Consider the following 18907-nt stretch of genomic DNA (forward strand, 5'->3'; position numbering starts at 1 on the left):
TTTAGCCTTTGGATCAACTCTTTTCATTATTTCTATTCATTGGATTAAATACTATAACCCAGTGGGGACCACTCAACCCTAGGGGGATTACTCAACTCTAACTGACTAATATCATCTTGACCCTACAATTTTTCATCCAAGGGTTAAAAACTTGATAGCAAAAAGAGCGTTTTACTATTAATAGTATTCCAGCCTATATATATATATATATATATATATATATATTTGCTTCTCCTCCAAGCTTTTTTGATCAGGTTAGTGCTTCTGCATACATAGGAACAACTCAAGGAACAACTCAAGATACACACACACACACACACACACACACACACACACACACACACACACACCAATATTTATGATTTGTAGGTTTGTACGTATATATTGTGTGAATGAATTGTTTGTTAGTATCGAGGATGTTTAAACATGTTAATGCTTCTTTTCTTTTTTAGCTTTTTTTTTTTTTTTTTTCCAATTTTTGCCTTTCTTATTGATGTTTCTTGGTGAGAGTAAATGCCTTGGAAGCTGTGTTTTATCTTTCAAATTTCTGATCAATACTTCTTGTTTGGCTTCGCTTCTGAAACAGTCGCTGCATGTCATTTTTATCTTTTATATATTTTGGTATTGGTGAGATGCTAAAATTAGCATTTTGGAAACTTTGATTTTGATGGGGCAAAAATGTTGTTGAGGAGGAGGATATTGCAGAAAAAGTTATTAATGCTTCTTGAAATATTCTATATTATTATAATACTTTTTAATTTCCTGGGTACTTTGTTTCTAAATCTTACTCTTTGAGTGCAGGAACATATGCAATTTTGTTTCTTTTCCTGTCAAAATAAGTATAAAATTCGAATGACTTCAATCAGCAGTTCTCAACACCACAATCTAATGCTGCTCTTCTCAGGAGCCCGTATGCAGCACACGCGCACATTCCAAACAGGAAATACCTATCAACCGATCTAGCGGTGGGGTGGTAAAAATCACAAGCTCAGTTCAATGATGGAAGAATAAAAACTTGTCATTAGAAGGAGAGAGAAATCAGGAACGGCATTCCTACTACTCAAGAGAACAATGGAAACAAATTGATGATTTTAGCTGATACATTGACCTAAATGGGGAGGCCATTATACAAAGGAAACCTCAACTGAATCCTACAATAACAAGCTAAAAATTAAAAACCCTGATTCATTCATTCTCTTTTTGCACTTCCTCCCTTCTATGAGAATTGAATTGATGGTGTAACAGGAAAAATCTGCCCCACCTGTTATGAAAAGAAAAATTAAATTAAATTTCTCATCAATTCCTCTTTTTACAAATCAAACAACAGCATTCCCAACTGCCTATCGCCGTTTGTAGCGAATCGGCAGCTAGAAAATGTTCGATTAGCTCGGAGAATTTCTCGGTCAGGCGATCGATCCTTTCAGGTTAGCTCATATTGGATTTTTTTTTTTTTTGGGGANGGGTGTTCTTTTTTGTTTTCTTTATTGGAAGGCCTCCTACTCTTCTCTTGGTGCCGCTGCTGCAGCTGCCGGCGCAGCTGCCGGCCTTTTGGTCCTTGGTACTTTGCTTGCTGGAAAATGAAGCCTTGCATAAAGAGGTCTCGGCGCCCTTGTAGTTCTGTCGAATCCCCTCACACAAACAAATCCTGCAAAGTAAATTTCTTTTTCATTTTAAATTTACTCTGACAAGAACTTTAAGAGTAGAAAAGTATAGTTAAACTACAACAGCTCCTTAAATTATATAAAGGAAAGATTAGATTAGAAAATTTAGTATGTGGAGTTTGCTCATTTTTCAGACTGGAGACTAACATAAGAATTTAACTATTGTGGGCTGCAAAGATTGTGGACTAAATTGCTACAAATGTAGCTGCAAGGACAAAAGATGGAAATCAATTTAAACTCCAGGGACTAAATTTGCAATCAGCCCAAGAAAAGAAAAAGGAAATAGATTAACAATCATGGTTCTTTATACAATCCTCTTCAAATTCTACCTAAACGATTATGCAAGAGAATCAGTAACTCGATAACATATGCTTCTCATTTTCTGTTTCTAGTGTCATACATGTTTATTTTGCCTAAAGACATTTGGAAAAGCATTCCTTTTTTTTTTTTGTTTTTGCAGGAACACGGGCACTGCAACACCCAGAAATGAGAAAAGAAGCCACTATTACTCGAGCCTCATATGAGATACATGGTAAAGTGACACTCACCATTCTCCTACATTTTATTTATCTATTTAGCATTAAAACTGGAGTAAATGCCCATTGCAATTATGCCATGAAAAAGAGTAGTATATAGCGAAATCCCAAATTTAAGCCATCTACCTCCCCCATGATGCTATGCTCTAATTTATGCTGTTCTATCCTGAATATCTGTACATTCTCTTTGAGCATGCAATGGATTTCACATTGAGTTCGGTTCGAAGTCTAATTCTTAGTGCCAACCCCTTGTTGTTCTGTTTTCCCCCAACACTGTTATGTAGTGTGGATTATTAAGATATCTCTGCCATTCAATTTCTACATACTACTTTGTTTCTCTTTTTTGCCATCTTTTCTACTTTGGGAGACAATTTTTATTATTTATTGAGAGAAAATAAACTGATTCCACCAGTTTGCCGTTGCGTACCTCTCCAGAAGCAGTGCTGTATACCTTCAGTTGTTAGACCTAATAAACCACATGAGCAAGCCTATCAGCATTTTCTTCAATACTCGCAGAAATTTACATCCATGATTCAATTATCATCTTAGTACCTTTAAATATAGTCGGTATTGAGGTTCCAAAATAAACTGTTCGCCTTGGAAGGTTCCATATCCAATTTCTGGGGACGTCGACTGGGGTTCGGCTAGTATCATGATCTGCAAATACCTGCATTCAAGCCACTTTAATTAGAAGTAAAGTGTGAAAGATCAGAAGGCTTTAGAAGAACTATTCGCTATGCTTTTTCATCACTGGAAATAATAGTCTTTTGCATATTTAATTTTATATATGAAGAACTATTCGCTATGCTTTTTCATCACTGGAAATAATAGTCTTTTGCATATTTAATTTTATATATGAAGAACTATTCGCTATGCTTTTCCATCACTGGAAATAATAGTCTTTTGCATATTTAATTTTATATATAAGTCCGGCTGGGATACTATCGATAGCACCAAGGATTTGGTGCTATCAAGTTTTCCACCGTTAGATTTAACTCTTTGATTATTTTTACCCGTTAGATTATATTATTCAACCAACCACTTACTCAACCCTAGAGGGCCCACATCATCCTAACTACATATTTCTCAATCCAAGAGCTAAAAAACTAATAGCACCAATAGCTTGGTGCTATTAATAGTATTCCAGCCTAGTTCTTATATATATATATATATATATATATATATATATATATATGAGAAATCATGTATTTATAAGTATAGATATACCCTGTGAAATCTGAATCTCCAAGTATACCCCTTAATTTCACCAAGTGGTCCTTTCTAAGAGGGACATTTTGTGAGCACAAGGTTATGTACGCAAGAAATTAAGTTTATCTCGAAACTATATTATTAGCAAAAGACCATTGAGAAACTCAATACTGTTGTGAGTTGTTACCTCGTTGACTTGAAAATAAGTCCCATTGAGTGGAAAGCTTCCTCTCATCGCCGTTCGACATGGTATCTGTTTATTGAAATATTTGGCATTAGTGAAAATTTCAACCAATATGGCCGAGAAATTATAAACTATTCATTTTAGCCTTTCTTTTGACAAATATTAGTATGATCCAAAATTTACAAAATAAAAGCTTAAAATGGCGAACCAGAAGTGTGCCTCTGACTGTTTGAGCCTGCGCTTCTCGTATACTATTGCAATTAAAGCACGTCACATTGTTACATAGCTGACCAGTTTCTTGGGAGCTGCAGAATGCCATTGGTGCTTCTATTGATTGTGCGGTTTCACCTAAATTTCACATTTGACACTTGTCATCAGCGAAAATAGTGTGTAGTTTAAAGAAGATAAATGTTAAATAAGATACTCTTTTAATATTTATCATGCCTGGAGTCCATATGGCTAGTAGATATGGGCAAGGATCATCAGGCTCTCGTTGCTCCAACTGTATATATAGGAGTAAAGGAAAAAATAATACTAATTAGCACGAAGAATTCATCCTAATAAAGAATGTATTACAATCTGATAGGCGAACAACTTACTCCTTGTAGCAGAGGATGAGAATCCGGAAGTTCATAGCTGCAATGACGAAAAGTAAATTTAGATAAAGATAAAACACAATGCTAGAAGCCTAATATTATTTAACTTCTCCAGAGGATCAATTTCAATTTGTAGTTTTTTTTTTGGAAAATAAGGTCTACTGTCGAGTTTTCGCATATATACTCTTGCAAAACTGGTATTTGTGCGTGTACTCCAGAAAATCTCATTTGTATAAAGGGAATCCATTTGCCCATAGCAGGGGCATAAACTCAAATAAATACATTTTTATGGGCACAGATGCAAATACCAACATGGGAGAGTATTCTTGCAAACTCGCATATTTGCAGGGATACATACAGGAAAATGATTAGTTTTGTGAGTGTTCACATACACTTGATGCTCAGTCCTTAGGCGGCTGATGTTCTTGAGCTTGGGCATTGGTATGGAAGCCGCCTCTGGAGTTAATGCAACCAAAGCCTTAGACATATCTGCTTCTTGAAGCTCCATGTTGTTTGCTTGCATGTAATTTTGCAAATTCTGTGTGAACTCCTCAAAATTCAACTTGATGGTAGGAATCTCATCAGGGTCTTCAAGAAAAGCTTCTTCAATTGCGCTTTCCTCGATTTCTGGGCATATGTTTTCTGGTGTTGCTGGCTCTTCAATGATTGGCTCATTATTTTTAACAGCAGTAATTGTAGTTGGTTCTTGTGACAACGTGCTCCCCTCAAGTTGAGGAAAGGGGGGTGTCAAGTTGAGAATATTGGGAGTGAAATTTTCGGAAGTTATGGGGACTGTTGAGCTTATAATACTTTTTTCTTCGGGTCCAGGAAGAGCGAGCCTTGCACTGCAAAATATTCATAAAAACAAGCATTTTAGTCAATCATGATTTCTAGTTCTGGGCATCTGTGAGATCCATCATACACTTGTGATTGTACTTATGTAAGAATTTGTCTTCAGGGTTGAAGCATGAAGGTGATCATCTGAATTACATATTTTTCGAGTTTCAAACGCACAGAATTGATAACTTTTTCCTATATTTGCCCCATTTCTGTTGTTGTAGACTTGATCATGCTGAAAATTTCCTTTGCCTCAAGATAAATTTAAGTGTCTATAATAGTCGAAAGTTATAATATTGAACATAGTGCCAAACTTAATTTATTCTTTGTTCTTTCTTAATGTCATTTCTGAAGGGTATACAGTTTATGTAATTGATAATAGCTCAATATTCTTTCATCCAATTTCCAATAGATCTCGGCATAAGTGATATACATGCAAGTATTAGAATGTCGTTGTAAATTAGTTTATGAAAAGCAAGTATTAGAATGTCGTTGCAAATTAGTATATGAAAAGAATTTGACGTTACCTCGCGAATGCACTAGCAAAGTGCTTGCACTCTGCTCTCATTGGGCACGCATTGCAATTAGGCTTACTCTTTGTACAGAAAACCTGTCAAAAGTCAAAACATTAAGATCAATCATTTAAAACAAACAGTTGTGCATGTTATCCGCTTATCAAAAAGTATAGGAATTATTACCTTTCCAAATGTTATCATTTGGTAATGCAGTTCATACCTGAAACGAAACATTTGGTTAGAAATCCATGTCCATAAAGCTGTGATACGAAGTATATGGATAGATTTCTTGAACTTACAATGTCCGCTGATCGAGCTTACACAGTCGAGGCCAAAGGTACTTCTGAATTGTCTCCAATATAGGATACCTTCAAATGAAATTTGTAGAAAATGTCTTGTGACATGTTGAACTATGCTATTTGCTCTAGTGAACTTGAAATATATGTACTCACAGCTCTAATAGATGTAATTGAAGGGACTCGGGAAGGGGTTGAAGCGGGACCCATCCAAGTCTTACACATATGCGGCCAACATTTGTGTCGACCTTGGCAATGCAAAGGAAAATAAATTTGTTGCAGTTAGAATGCATGTCACAAGCAGAATATTTTTCCTTCTTTTTTTTTTTTTTTGTGTACGAGGAGAGAAAGCATACTGGAAAAGCTAGATGGTGAAGAGTCAAAAGACGAACACACTCGACACTTTTTAGTCCCAGTCCTCGTACGCTTAGCAGATAATCCCTGAAAGTAGAGAATAAATGCATGTCACAAGTCACAGCCATTAAAGCACAGCACAATTGAAATTCCTACTGCGATATCCATAATCAGATAAGCATACGAACTAGTCTATCTCGCATTCTTTGGATCTATCAATTTCATGTTATTGTACTATAGAATGCAAGTATTCATTATATCGAAAAAGTAAATTTTAGCATATGAACACGCTCTTTTATTTCTTTTTTATTTCAATACATTCCTAGGTGGCCTATGTTCCTGGAAACAAAAAAAGTTAAACAATCTTTGCAAAGCATAGTTTAGGTCTTACTTTGCTTTGTCTGGATCAACATCTCGTAACCACTCGAGGTCAACGCTTCCATGGTCTCTGACTAGTCTGTCCAGAAAATCCTGCAGACAAAAAAAAAAAAAGCATTTTTTGTATATTGCCCTTGCCTCTCAACCAAGCAAAAATGGCCAAGGAAAAGCTCAGATTGACGATGTTGCAATTCGGCCGTAAACATGTTTACTGAGAGTAGAAACATTAATCTTGTCATCTATCATGAAGACTCCCCTTTGAAATGATGTACAAGTCATCTTACCTGCTGATGAATCTCCTTGATATTTTACTAGTTGATGACAAATATTTTTACTCTCATCGAACTTGATTTTCAATCAAACTACAATTATGTCAATCCAAGCACCCCTTTAATCAGAGAATGTTTCACGAGGTACTGCCAGAACATTTCAAATTGCCTATATCTACTATATACATATGAAACTGGGGGACATATATTCCCTTATAAAGGCTATGCAGTAGTTCAGAATCGCAAAACTCGTGCAAAAATGTGGAAACCAGCTCAGTTATAGGAGACCCAAGTTGTTCTCCTTTTTTTTCGATTGACTCAACCCCACAAACTTGATTTCATTTTCGTTTGAATTACTTCCCTCAGTTAAATTGAGGATTCTTTCAAACAGAACCATCTCTAAATTCATTGCATCCCCAATTTAAGTGAACTGAAGGTAAGTACTCAAATCAATCGGAGCAAAAGTAGAGGGTGTGTCAACCAATATAGATAAACATGAGTTGTATATATATTTAAATGGCCTGTAGTTTAAGGATCTCTTAACTTTTAAAAGATTACCATTAGAATTATGATTCCAGCCACGCATACCTTAATCCTCTCCGCCAGCAGATTATTCATGCCTCGCTCTCTGATGACGTCAGAAATCTCTTTGACATTTGCAGACCTCACTGCTTCCCAATCAAGCGAGTCCATTGTATTCTGAGTCCTCTCCCTTTTGGCAGCATTTTTAAGTGTTTCCTTTCGCAAATTATCCCAGTCATAGCTCTTCTTTTTTTCTGATTTTGTCGCCTTCTTTGGCTTTAATCCATCATTGTCCTTTTCAGGTGCAAACTTCTGAGCACTATTAGTCTTATCTTTTGATTTCGACTCGAGCCCCTCCAGGCCATGTGGCGTACTCGTATTATCTATGTTTGAAGAGCTCAGCTGATTGCCATAATTCTTCATTGGAACTTGAAACTTACCTGCATTTTGAGTGTAACCAATTTGTGATTGTTCTTTGTTCTCGCTCCGCTGGAACTTTTGTACCATGTGCTCACCTAATTGAGCATCAAATTTATCCTTCGACAGGTTATTATCATTATTACTATTGTTACAACATAAATGATTCGCGGTGCAAGTCTCTGCCTCTGAGCTATTCAAAGGTTGCATATGCTGCTTGCTTCTTATTGGCAAATCCAAATCAGATTTGGGAACAGCTTGCGAATCCGAAGACACTCTTGTCTGATAATCAAAATTATCTTGCTTGTATACAGAATGATTGCCCAATGTTTCCAGCATTTGGGTTTTATTCTTGACGGGTATGCCAGGAGCAGGCGAGGGAGGATAAAATCTATTCTCACCTGGTAACAGTACACTCTTGGCATTGACACCATTTATTCCACATCTATTCTTAGCTTGTAACAACAACGTGCTGGCATCGGCACCATTCGTTCCAGCTAATTTCGAATTAAATATTGTTTGCAGGTGAGGAAAATATGAAGCATTTATCGAATCATGCTGCTGCTTATTCTGGAGATAGGAATAAGAATAAGTATTTACAGATGGGCTCACAATGCTGAGATTATCATTATTCAATTGATCCAGAATTAATGAATTATTCTCAATTCCATTTTGAGGGGAAAGATCAACTCCACCATGAGATTCCGATGTTGGTATCCTTTCACCATTCTGGTTTCTCATTTCTGCCACCCGCAAAAGATCCATGAACGGAGTTGAGCTGTCTGTGCCGTTACTTACTCTCCTGAACATCAACTCCTGTACTCCAAAGTTATTCAACTCATTCGAATTAACTGAGTTTTGCGATGAAACAACAGAGTTTTGGGATGAAACCACATCCTCCGCCGACTTATCGCTTGTGCTACTATCAGGTGATTCATGACCTATATTAGCACAACCTTTTCCTTTCGAATATTCCACTGTGCTATCTCCAGTATTGCTCCCTAGTGATTCGTTACAATTGCCACCTTCTTTTTCTTCTATGATAACTAGAGAATTCTTTTCCTCCACCTCTTTGATTACAATACTTTCTTGCCATTTAGGTGGATCATCATCGAAGGATACTATGCACCTACTACCTGGCTGTTCTAAATGAGTAGTTGTTGTCATTTCAGTTCTGGGTTTCTCAATGTCATTTTGTGATTTTACTGGGTATTTTGCAGCAAGGGCCATAAAGGCGGAGCTGTTAAAAGTTATAAATAAACATCGAGTAAGATAATTAGAACTGTCAAAGAGCATTACTCTACAAATATGTAAAATTACAAAAATACCCTTCAAAAGATTGTTTTTGCATTTGTGTCCTTGAAAACCATGTTTATTTGAATCAATGCCCCTGACAGTGGCATGCACACAAAGAAGCAAGGGTTTCAGGGTACATGCACAAATACCAACTCTGCAGGGTTATTCGCACAATCTCGCACATAATACAGGATTAATGCGACTGATCCTGTAATGATTACTAAATGTAATCTATTTAGAATAAATGATACGTAATAAGCCTGCTGATAGAAATTTGATCTCACCTTGATAGATGGTCAGAAACATTCTGAGTAAGAAAGACACCAACAACGGAATCCACAACTGATCCTTTCCACTGAGAAAAACGTCTATCCCCTGTAAAAGCAATTGCATTTTGAAGGAAGTTATGCCAAAAATGCTTGTAGAATGTTACAAAGAAGTACAAAAGGAAAGAAACGAGGAAAATGAGAAGAAAGCGGAAAATTTATAATATCGCTTATTGCAGGAGTGGTCATCCATATTTTCAGGCACAAAATCTTGTAGTAAGTAATTGTTGGAGTATTCTGCCATATCTGTCTGGTATTGCAATCACTGTAGAACTTTTAATTATGTTGTATGAGAGTTTCTTAATCAAGTTACATAACAAGGCTCTGCATTTGATTTAAAGTGCACTTTGGAGTTAATTAGGGTGCATATTGTAGCTGATGGTGTTAAATTCAACTCTATTATATGCTTGTCAATATCACAATAAGATAGTATCCAAATTCAACTCTATTATACACCTTCCAACATCACAATTAGGTCATATCTATTCAAGTGTGAAGTCATTAGTTGCATCTGGCATGTATCCATTTTTCGCATTTATACAGAGACAAACATATGAGAAATAAAATGCGAGCACAATAGTATTTGTTTTTGGAAAATATTTACAACTGTAATGTATGTAGAAGCCTATGGAACTGCAACAGCACTAGGATCTTAAAGAGAAGAAATTGATTAGTCTACTGTTTTACCTGCTAAGAAGAAACCATCAGTCAGGTCAACTTGCAGAACTCTATTTTACTTTAAATTGCTTCTCTAGACTAAAATTGAAACTAACCATCTTGAAGTATAACATTTCCTGAATTTTTAACCTAGGAAATGGGAAACGTTCAATCTAAGAATCACTAAACTTAATTAAATATGGTGCCTTTTCAGGTCTGAAAAAAGCTATGCAAGTAGTTAATGTTGCTAATCTTTCTCTAAACTGAAAATCAACCTTTCTTTGTTCTAGAAACTTACTAATTAGGAAAGACAGAAACAAATAATTGACAGTTTGACTATGCTAAAATGCAGAAAACTTCTTAAAAAAAAATTGCTAAAATAATTATCAGTTTGCAACAGAAAATTAAGACTCATTATTTTAGTCTGTGAGTTTGCAAAGTATCTGAATTCAGTTGGTTTGCAGTAAAGCTAAAATATTGAAAACCCACTTGAGAATATCACATGAGAAACTTTACACCTCCATTAGTCAAAAGCTTCATCGTAATTTAGAATAAATCCTACACTGTAGCCACTGTATAAGTGGATAGAGGGCTACTATTTAATAGTCTAAGGGATTAACTCTAGATTTTGATTGTCGAGGGAGGTGAAGTGCAAATCACGATATTTACAGAGGAGATCCTGTATTTAGCCTTCCAAAGTAACATAAAAGGTAGAGCTCGAGATTCTATAGAGAATCACATAGGCAAGAATAAAATCTTTAACAGAGTCAAATATTACCTTGAACGAGATGCATCCGAGCAATGAATGAATCGACTCGTCCGCGGAAAATACGCCTTTCTTCTTCCCACCACTTCTCTTTATCCACTCCTTCGGCTTCACTTCCTTCTTTCAACATCAATAGCCTCCACACCCGATTCGTCTCCGCATCCAAATCAACCTTTGCTCTAGATCGCCTTTTCTTCACCAATTCAAAATTGTATGGGACAATCGTCCCTTGTCCTCCTTCGTATGGAACAAGGGCCATCTGTTCTTGAGCTGCAACACAATCATTTTCAGTGACCCGGTTGATGTCTAGGCATCGCAACCTATGGATTATAACATCTAAAGGATCCTTTGGATCATAGCTACTTGAGATAATATTCTCATATTTCCCTGAGCCTTCATGACCAGTTTTTGATGATGAGGGATTGGTAGGAGAAACTTTTCCTCTCTTCGGACGCCCTTTTCTTTTCGAACTTTCACTAGCTTTTCCAGAAATGGTTTCAGGGGTTGCCTGAGGTTGTTGATAAACCTCGCTTTGCGAATCATTGTTCCTTCTGAATGGTGTTATAGGACTATGCAATCTGTTATTAATATAGTCAAACCGCTTCTGGGGTGTAGCAAGATGATCAGAGCCTTTGTTGGCACTTACAGGGGTTTGATTATGACCACAAATTGGCGTATTCACAGCATATTCAGGAGTAGCAATATGGCTGTAAACTCTGGCAGCACTTGTTGGGGTTTGATTGTGCCCAGGATGTGGCATCTCCATGGCGTGTTCAGGTGTACTGATATGGTTATAGTCTCTGGTGACATTTGCAGGGGTTTGCTTATGCCCATAATTTGGTATGTTTGTGGCGTATTGAGCTCTAACGATATGAGTATACTCTCTGGCAACACTTGTATGGGTATGATTATGGCCAGGAGTTGGCGGCATGTTCGATCTATTATGCATGCCACTTCCTGTATGGTCTAATCCTCTCTTTATTTGAAGAGTCATCAACCGATGTGCAGAATCACAATTAATCCCATCAGAATTACACAACAATACCTGATTTGCTTTCCAATTAGAAAAAGGTGAACCTGCAACCGGAGGAGGAGGAGAATAAGCATTTGGCAGGAACCCATTTTGACTGTTATGGTCATTCTCCATTCTCTTCTTCTTGTGGCTATCAGGCAGATAAGGATCTTGTCCGCTAGTATCGGGATGGCTATTTACCACGCCTCTATCGGAGTAGGCTTGGCCAATATTTACACTCGATGAGGAAACTTGAGTACCACCAACAAGATTATGCTCTCGCTTTGTTCCTTTCATTTGCAAATTCAACATGCCGTATGAGTCGAGGTGGTTTAAGCCAGTTTCACGGGGTATCCTCAGCAGTTCGTTCAAATTTTCCTTTGGTACTTCTCTTCTAGGATATTGAGGTGGCGTTACAGGATTCCCCATATGCACCCATCTATACTCATTTAGCATATGATTAATTCTTGTCGCTTCCATGCTGCAAGTTGGATGATAGCTTCCATGAGAAGTTACAGACTCATTCGGCATCTGATTGATTGAGTTGTTGAGATCAAATTCCCTTCCATTTGGCAAATTGTCCGCCACCACCCCATTCGAACCAGTGCTAGCGGCCACACAGAATACTTCTCGGTCTTGGCCAACTTTCTCACTGCTAGTAATCTTTTCATTGCTCGCCGGAGTAACTTCGTTATCAAAGTTTAGACGCCGTCTAACGGGCTTATCACCAGGTACACCGCGCGGATCACGCAACTCACCTGAGGCAGGCGGATCAACAGAAGGGTTTGAGGGCTCTTTCTTCTTCCGCACATACTTCCGCTTACCAGAAGGATTCTCTTCCTTATTCTTGGGCAGCTTAGGGGTTACTGTCTTGGGAGTCTTCGGCTTGCCCTCTTTTATGACCTTCGGCCTGTGTTTTTTCCTTCGGGGAGCTTGCTGAGGTGTCTTGTTCAAGTCTATACCTTGGTTTTCACCCTTGCCTGCGTCGTTAATGACCACTTGCTGAGTCGATACATCCTCGGAGTATATATTTTTATTCATACTACTCTGAGGTTGTTCATTAAACCCCATTTGAGATAGCACCACATTATTCAATAAACCCGTATCCATATCCTTTTGGACGGTTTGTTCCAAAGAACCCATTTGAGAAAGCATTGCATTATTCAATAAATCCAGGTCGATGTGGTCTTCGACAGGCTGTTGAGAAGACTGCATTTGCGACAGCACTACGTTGTTCAATAAACCAAGATCGATATTGTTTTGCATCAGAGGTTGCCACTTTCCCGCCACATCCTCTTGAGCAGCTCTTTCATCTTCTTCATCATCGACTAAATCGATCACTTCAGGAGGTAGCCGATCTTGCAGCGAAATATTCCTCTCGAAAGGCATAGGGGTGGGCAGGAAAGGTAGATTTCCACTCATGACCTTGCTTACTGCCTTCTCTTGCACAGAATTAAAATGCGGCAGAAAAGAAAATGGAGTTTCACCTGCAAAGATTCACGAGATTAATCAACTTCAAAAATCAGAATGAAAACAACAACTGAACGATAACAACAACAACAACAACAACAACAACAACTGATACCAATAGGAACTAAAGAAAAGATCCACAGACAAAATAAAATTCGTTATATAGACGGTTTCAGCTTCATGCACGCCCTTACAAATTGCATGAGAACAGTTTTTCTATAATGGATATTGCATCGCCAAGCAAACTATAAATCAGTTTGGATTCTACACTTTGGTCCATGTAAAAGCATACTCTTCCCCATCTCTGTGTTACATGCATGCTATAATTATCTTTAACCCATGTTCACAACAATGCGCAATTTGAACCACATAAACACATCAATTTAATCAAAATAAAAAATAAAAAATAAAAAATAAACCCACCAAGAAGAGACTAAAAGAGAAACACCATTGTTACTATAGAGGATTCTTTGCAACCACCAAGTTCTCTATATGAAAACAACAAAAGATAAGCACACACAGAACCTTAAAATGCTTCTACTAGCGTGCACCAAGAAATGTAAAATTAAGTTGAAAAAATGTTAGAAAACTTTTCTATTTAAAATGAGTCCTAAAATTAGTATACTCACAAAGTAAAGGATGCATGCAAACGACAACAATATTTGTGGAAGCTTAAAGCCCCAATTTTTTATAGCTCACTGGACGTTTAATTATCAAAATTTTAAAAAAAAAACCTTTTTTGGGGGGAGAATCATAAATAAATAGAGCATTAGATAAATAAGGTGTGAGAAAAAAGGAGTTTCCAAAAGAAAAGAGGGTACAGTCCAAAAATAAAATAAAATAAATAAAAACAAAAAAAAAATAAAGAGAGACTGAGAAAAACCAAAAAGACCAAAAGCTTTCATAATCGATTAAAATTGGCATCTCTAACTCATCCAAATTTCTAAAATTTCATGAAATGGATTCAAAAAACTGAAAAAAAAATTTGATGCAATAAGCACTACAACGGAGAGAAATATACAAACATAAGACCAAGAATTAGCTGTAAATATCTCTTCGGAACAAGGGGGAACCTCAATATTAAAATGTAGAAGCTTAAAGCCCTAATTTTTAACTCATTTGAGGCTTAATTGCCCCCCCAAAAAGGTATTTTTTAAGGCTAATTTGATAAAACAATTTGGGAAAATAAGAAACTTCTTTTGATGCAATAAAAACTACAACAGCGAGAATCTAAAAATTTGAAACCAAAAATTAGCTAAAAAACCTTTCAAAAGCAAATTGGAGAACTCAACACTGAAATGTGGAAGCTCAAAACCCCTATTTTTAACCAATTTGAGGTCCAATTACCCCCCAAAAACACCCCATTTTTGGGAACTACAACAGATAAATACGAGTCCCAATCCACTGTCACGTAAATCGAGAGTGAGAAAAGAAAGGGGTTTCCACAGGAAAATGAAAAGGAAAAATTGAGAGAAAAGACCAAATTAGCACCAAAACCACTAATAAAACAGCGATCACCTTCACAGATCAGGAAGGGGAAATGCTCCCCCATAGGGGGGGACCCCTCCCCGATCCCCGAATTAGGGTTTCCTCCCCTCACCATTCCCCGAGATCCCCTCCCACCACGAAACCCCTCACCAAACCGCCCAGATCTACGAAGCCGAGGCGGGATCCGAGGCCGAGGCCAGCTCCATCGCCCCCCTCCCGCGGCGGCGGCTGCGGCGGCTACTGTGGCGGCGGCGGCTGCGGCTGCGATCGGCGGCGGCGGCGATCGGAGGAGAGAGAAAGGGCGCGAAGTCGACGGAGGATGAGAGAGAAAGAAGAGAGAGAAGAGAAGAGAGAGAGAGAGGGGGAGGGGTCTTCGTCTACGCTGTGACCGAAGAGAGAGAGAGAGAGAGAGAGAGAGGGGGAGGGGTGGGGAGAGAGCTACTACTTTTTTTTTTTATATATATATATTTTTTGTTTTATTTTTTATTTTCATTTTTTTCCTTTTTTTAATGGCACGTACCAATTATATTTCGCCACGTGGAAGGACCTTAGGACAGTTGTAAAAACTGGTTGTGAGTGTAGCATTACTCTTTCCTCCACTCTACCTTACTGTGCACCATTCCATGCACCCAGTCCACCACGTCGGTCGTAGACCGTCTCCAAGTGTATTTAAATTTGAGAGGCTATTGTGTGGTCCGGTTCACCGATTAGCTGTGGACCGGCTAGTTGATCTGCTATTTAATTAAGATTTTATCGTGTGGACACGGTTTGTCGCGTCGGTTGTTGACCGCCTTATCACCGACCGCCTATCTAATCTAATCTTCGCTTTTAATTCCGCACTACGTACAGTAAGAAAAATAAATTTCAGGGCTCGCCCGCGAGAAAAGTGTGTGGGGGGTCATAAATGTGGGCGAAACGGAAGACGCGAAGGAAATCCTCGGGATTCTTTTCCTCGTTTCTGAGTCGTGCTGCAAAAGGTATCTTTTTAACCGCCTCACGCATGGAACGTGAAGTTCTTTTCCGAAACAAACTCTGACACAAGTTTGTTCCGTAGCGTACTTAAAGCAGGTTTTGTGCACCCGCAAATTGTCGGTTAAATAAAAAAAAATAGAAAAAAAAGTTGTGCAGCGACATGTGCACGGTGATTGAAAGCATCGACGGACGAACGGCAGATAAGAGTGTCGGTCTACACTGATATGGTGGGCATAGTCCAAGCAATACCATCTCGATTCAGTTACCTACTTTTAATTTTATTAAAATTAAATATATATATATATATATATATATATATATATATATAAATAATTAGTCCGTGAGTGATGTGGTGCACCAGGTCTAGTTAATAATTGCCCACATAGAACCTTTTATATAATAAAAGTAAAAAGTACGGAAAAATAAACAAAAAGTAGAGATGAGATGGACGGTGACGTGGACAGTAATTTTCCTCAAACTTTATATATGGGTGGCTTGGATACTACCAAATTAGGAGGATGTGATCTATTGTGATTATGTCTCAAGGGGTATTTTCGGAAATTCATATTTAATAAAAAAATGAAAAAAAAGAAAAAAGTTGAGTAGGTTTTCCTTATTTAAAAGCTACAAAAACGACAAGGGGATGATTTCGGAAATACATTAGTAGCGGCACTGAGTGGGACAGCTTTTACTTTGATTTATTTACTTTGATTTAACAGTGAAGTAGCAATTACTATATATTTTAACTGCTCATTCATTTTTGATAATAATAATAACACTGGTACTATTAGTAATATAAATTTGTTTCTATATTAAAATAAAAAGGTTTACTTAATTTTTTGGTAAACTTTAATTTGTCCTCTTGAAAATTAGCCTATTTTTATTTTATTATTCAACAGTTTGAAAAATTACATTTACTTGCTCTGTAATTCTATTTTTATTTCATAATAAGGAACTACTAAGTTAAATATGATAGTAAAAATATATATATTACAGATTATAGGTCGGTACAATATATATAATATTTTAGATCCATTTTATCATTATGCGATTTGTGAACTGCAACTTTGAAACACAAGATAGCAAAACAAAAATAAACTAAGAGTGAAAAATTTTACATAGAGAAATTTTCTTTTCTAAAGAAAAAGATAAATTTATGCCTGTGCTATATATTGAGACTTGCGTTCCAAGGTTTAATAAAATCTGTGGTGTCGAATATTTTTTTGATAAATTATTTTTAGTTTGCTATTTCAAGGATTATTCGAGCTTTATTTGTAGAAAAATACCAATTCATATAAAATTATGTCTAAGTGAAAAATCTCCCCATATATAATAGAATTTCATTCCTATAATTTTTTACTGCTGTACATAAACCTTTGGAAGGATAGAATTATTCACATATGCTATTGAGTTATTACTTGAAAAAAAAAAATGAGGCTATATGGACAAAATAAAATGTGTAACAAATAATGAAAGACACAAACTAAAGATGGGGGAGAAGCCAAAATATAACAAAAGAACCTTAGTGATAATATATAATAGCCAAAATATCACACATTTGTTTTGGGTGATATTATTATAAATACTCACCTAACAAGTGAAACATCTTTCATTCCATTGCATGGCAAATTAAACTAATAAAAAGGCATGGTATTAAAGCTTGAAACCACAAATACCCTTTCCTAAATAATTTCTTAAATAGAGTTGTACCATACCTAATTACTTTTTACGCATTACGGAAAAAATATTTAAATAATATTTAAGAAGCTTTAGTTTTTATAACAAGGGCCTTATAAAACAACATCACAACTGTGATTTGTGCAACATTATCGTTCGCCTTTTATGAGACCAGCACGCTTAGATATTTAATGAATCATTTTATGCATGTGGAAACTAGTACTTTCATTTGGTGAAGCAAGCTGATTTAATAATTCAATATTAAAAGCAATTAAACTATATTTGATAAATGTTATTATAATATTTCGTTAAGTTGGTATAAGTAAGGTTTTAAAAACTCTCTCTCTTCCCCCTTCTCTTATTGGATCAAAGGGGCATTTGAAATCTCTCAAAGCCACTATTGATCCCTTCTACCTCTCGAGATTGCATAGTTGCATTCCAATACATAGAAAATCTATCAGTATCCTACACGTTCTCCCTTTCTTTGTCCCAACAAAATCGTAAAGTTGTATCGAAAGTCCCTCGATACCCCTTCCTCCCGCTATCTTTGTCCCTATAAAATTGCAAAGTCGTATCCGTACCAAATCTCTCAAGTCGTAATGCGCATCCCATATCATAGCCCCTCGGTACCCCTTCCTCCCGCTATCTATGTCCCTACAAAATTGCAAAGTCGTATCTGTACCAAAAATCTCTCTTTTTCTCTCTCTCTGAGTCACTTTAAATCCATTAGCCTTATCTATCTTTTTATCAAGATTGCAGAGTTGTATCGCAATTCTTTCAGTGTCCTCTATCTCCACAATATCGCAAAGTCATGTCGCAAATCTTTCTTTATCCTTCACCCCTATAGCCCTATTCTCTCTCTATCTCTCTCTTTAGGTGTGTGTACGTATCTGTATTTCCAAAGAAATCACGAAGCCCATTCCAAATCTACCATATCCTCGATGTATATCAAGCTAGATTGTAAACTCGCATGTAGATCTCTGAAAACATGTATCCTTTCTTTCAAGATCGAAAAGTTGCCTCCAGAATCTCTTAAAATCTCTCTCTCTCTCTCTCTCTCTCTCTCTCTCTCTCTCTCTCTCTCTCTATATATATATATATATATATATATATATATATATAGTAGAGCTACTATACTATCGGAAGCAAAAAGTAGTTGGTGCTTCCGACTTTTTAGCCCTTAGATTAACCCCATTGATTATTTCTAACTATTGAATTAATATTATTAACCAATAGGGACCACTCAACCCTAAGAGAACCGCTATCATCCCAACCATAGAATTTTTAATCCAAGGGCTAAAAAATCGGAAGCATCAATTACTTTATGCTTCCAATAGCATAGTAGCTCTACACTATATATATATATATATAGGCTGGGGCTACTATACTCTTATGAGTATAGACCCCATTGTGCTCATAAATTTTTAACCGTTGATTGATGGGATGTGTGGTTAGGATGATGGTGGTCC

General features: G+C 36.8%; 1 protein-coding gene across 1 annotated transcript; it reads right to left on the bottom strand.

Moving 5' to 3' along the window:
• LOC109718963 (transcriptional activator DEMETER-like) lies at positions 998–15182 on the bottom strand. Its single transcript, XM_020245472.1, has 19 exons — positions 14820–15182; positions 10832–13318; positions 9355–9445; positions 7424–9014; positions 6580–6659; positions 6191–6275; positions 5991–6082; positions 5838–5906; positions 5722–5758; positions 5551–5633; positions 4579–5031; positions 4190–4226; positions 4035–4092; positions 3799–3938; positions 3594–3659; positions 2750–2864; positions 2625–2663; positions 1501–1645; positions 998–1261 (listed from the first exon to the last, which is right to left on the bottom strand). The coding sequence occupies exons 1-19, from the start codon at positions 14902–14904 to the stop codon at positions 1186–1188; spliced, it is 5829 nt and encodes a 1942-aa protein (XP_020101061.1). The 5' UTR covers positions 14905–15182; the 3' UTR covers positions 998–1185.

Source organism: Ananas comosus, linkage group 12, assembly GCF_001540865.1.
Source record: "Ananas comosus cultivar F153 linkage group 12, ASM154086v1, whole genome shotgun sequence".
Classification (NCBI taxonomy): Eukaryota; Viridiplantae; Streptophyta; class Magnoliopsida; order Poales; family Bromeliaceae; genus Ananas; species Ananas comosus.

Excerpts from the sequence above, each read along its gene's own strand:
- LOC109718963 (XM_020245472.1), bottom strand. The coding sequence starts at position 14,904 with ATGGTGAGGGGAGGAAACCCTAATTCGGGGATCGGGGAGGGGTCCCCC. Across the intron at positions 5,634-5,721 it reads AAATGATAACATTTGGAAAG|GTTTTCTGTACAAAGAGTAA; the intron begins GTAATAATTCCT and ends GACTTTTGACAG. Across the intron at positions 4,227-4,578 it reads CTAAGGACTGAGCATCAAGT|CTATGAACTTCCGGATTCTC; the intron begins GTATGTGAACAC and ends TCGTCATTGCAG.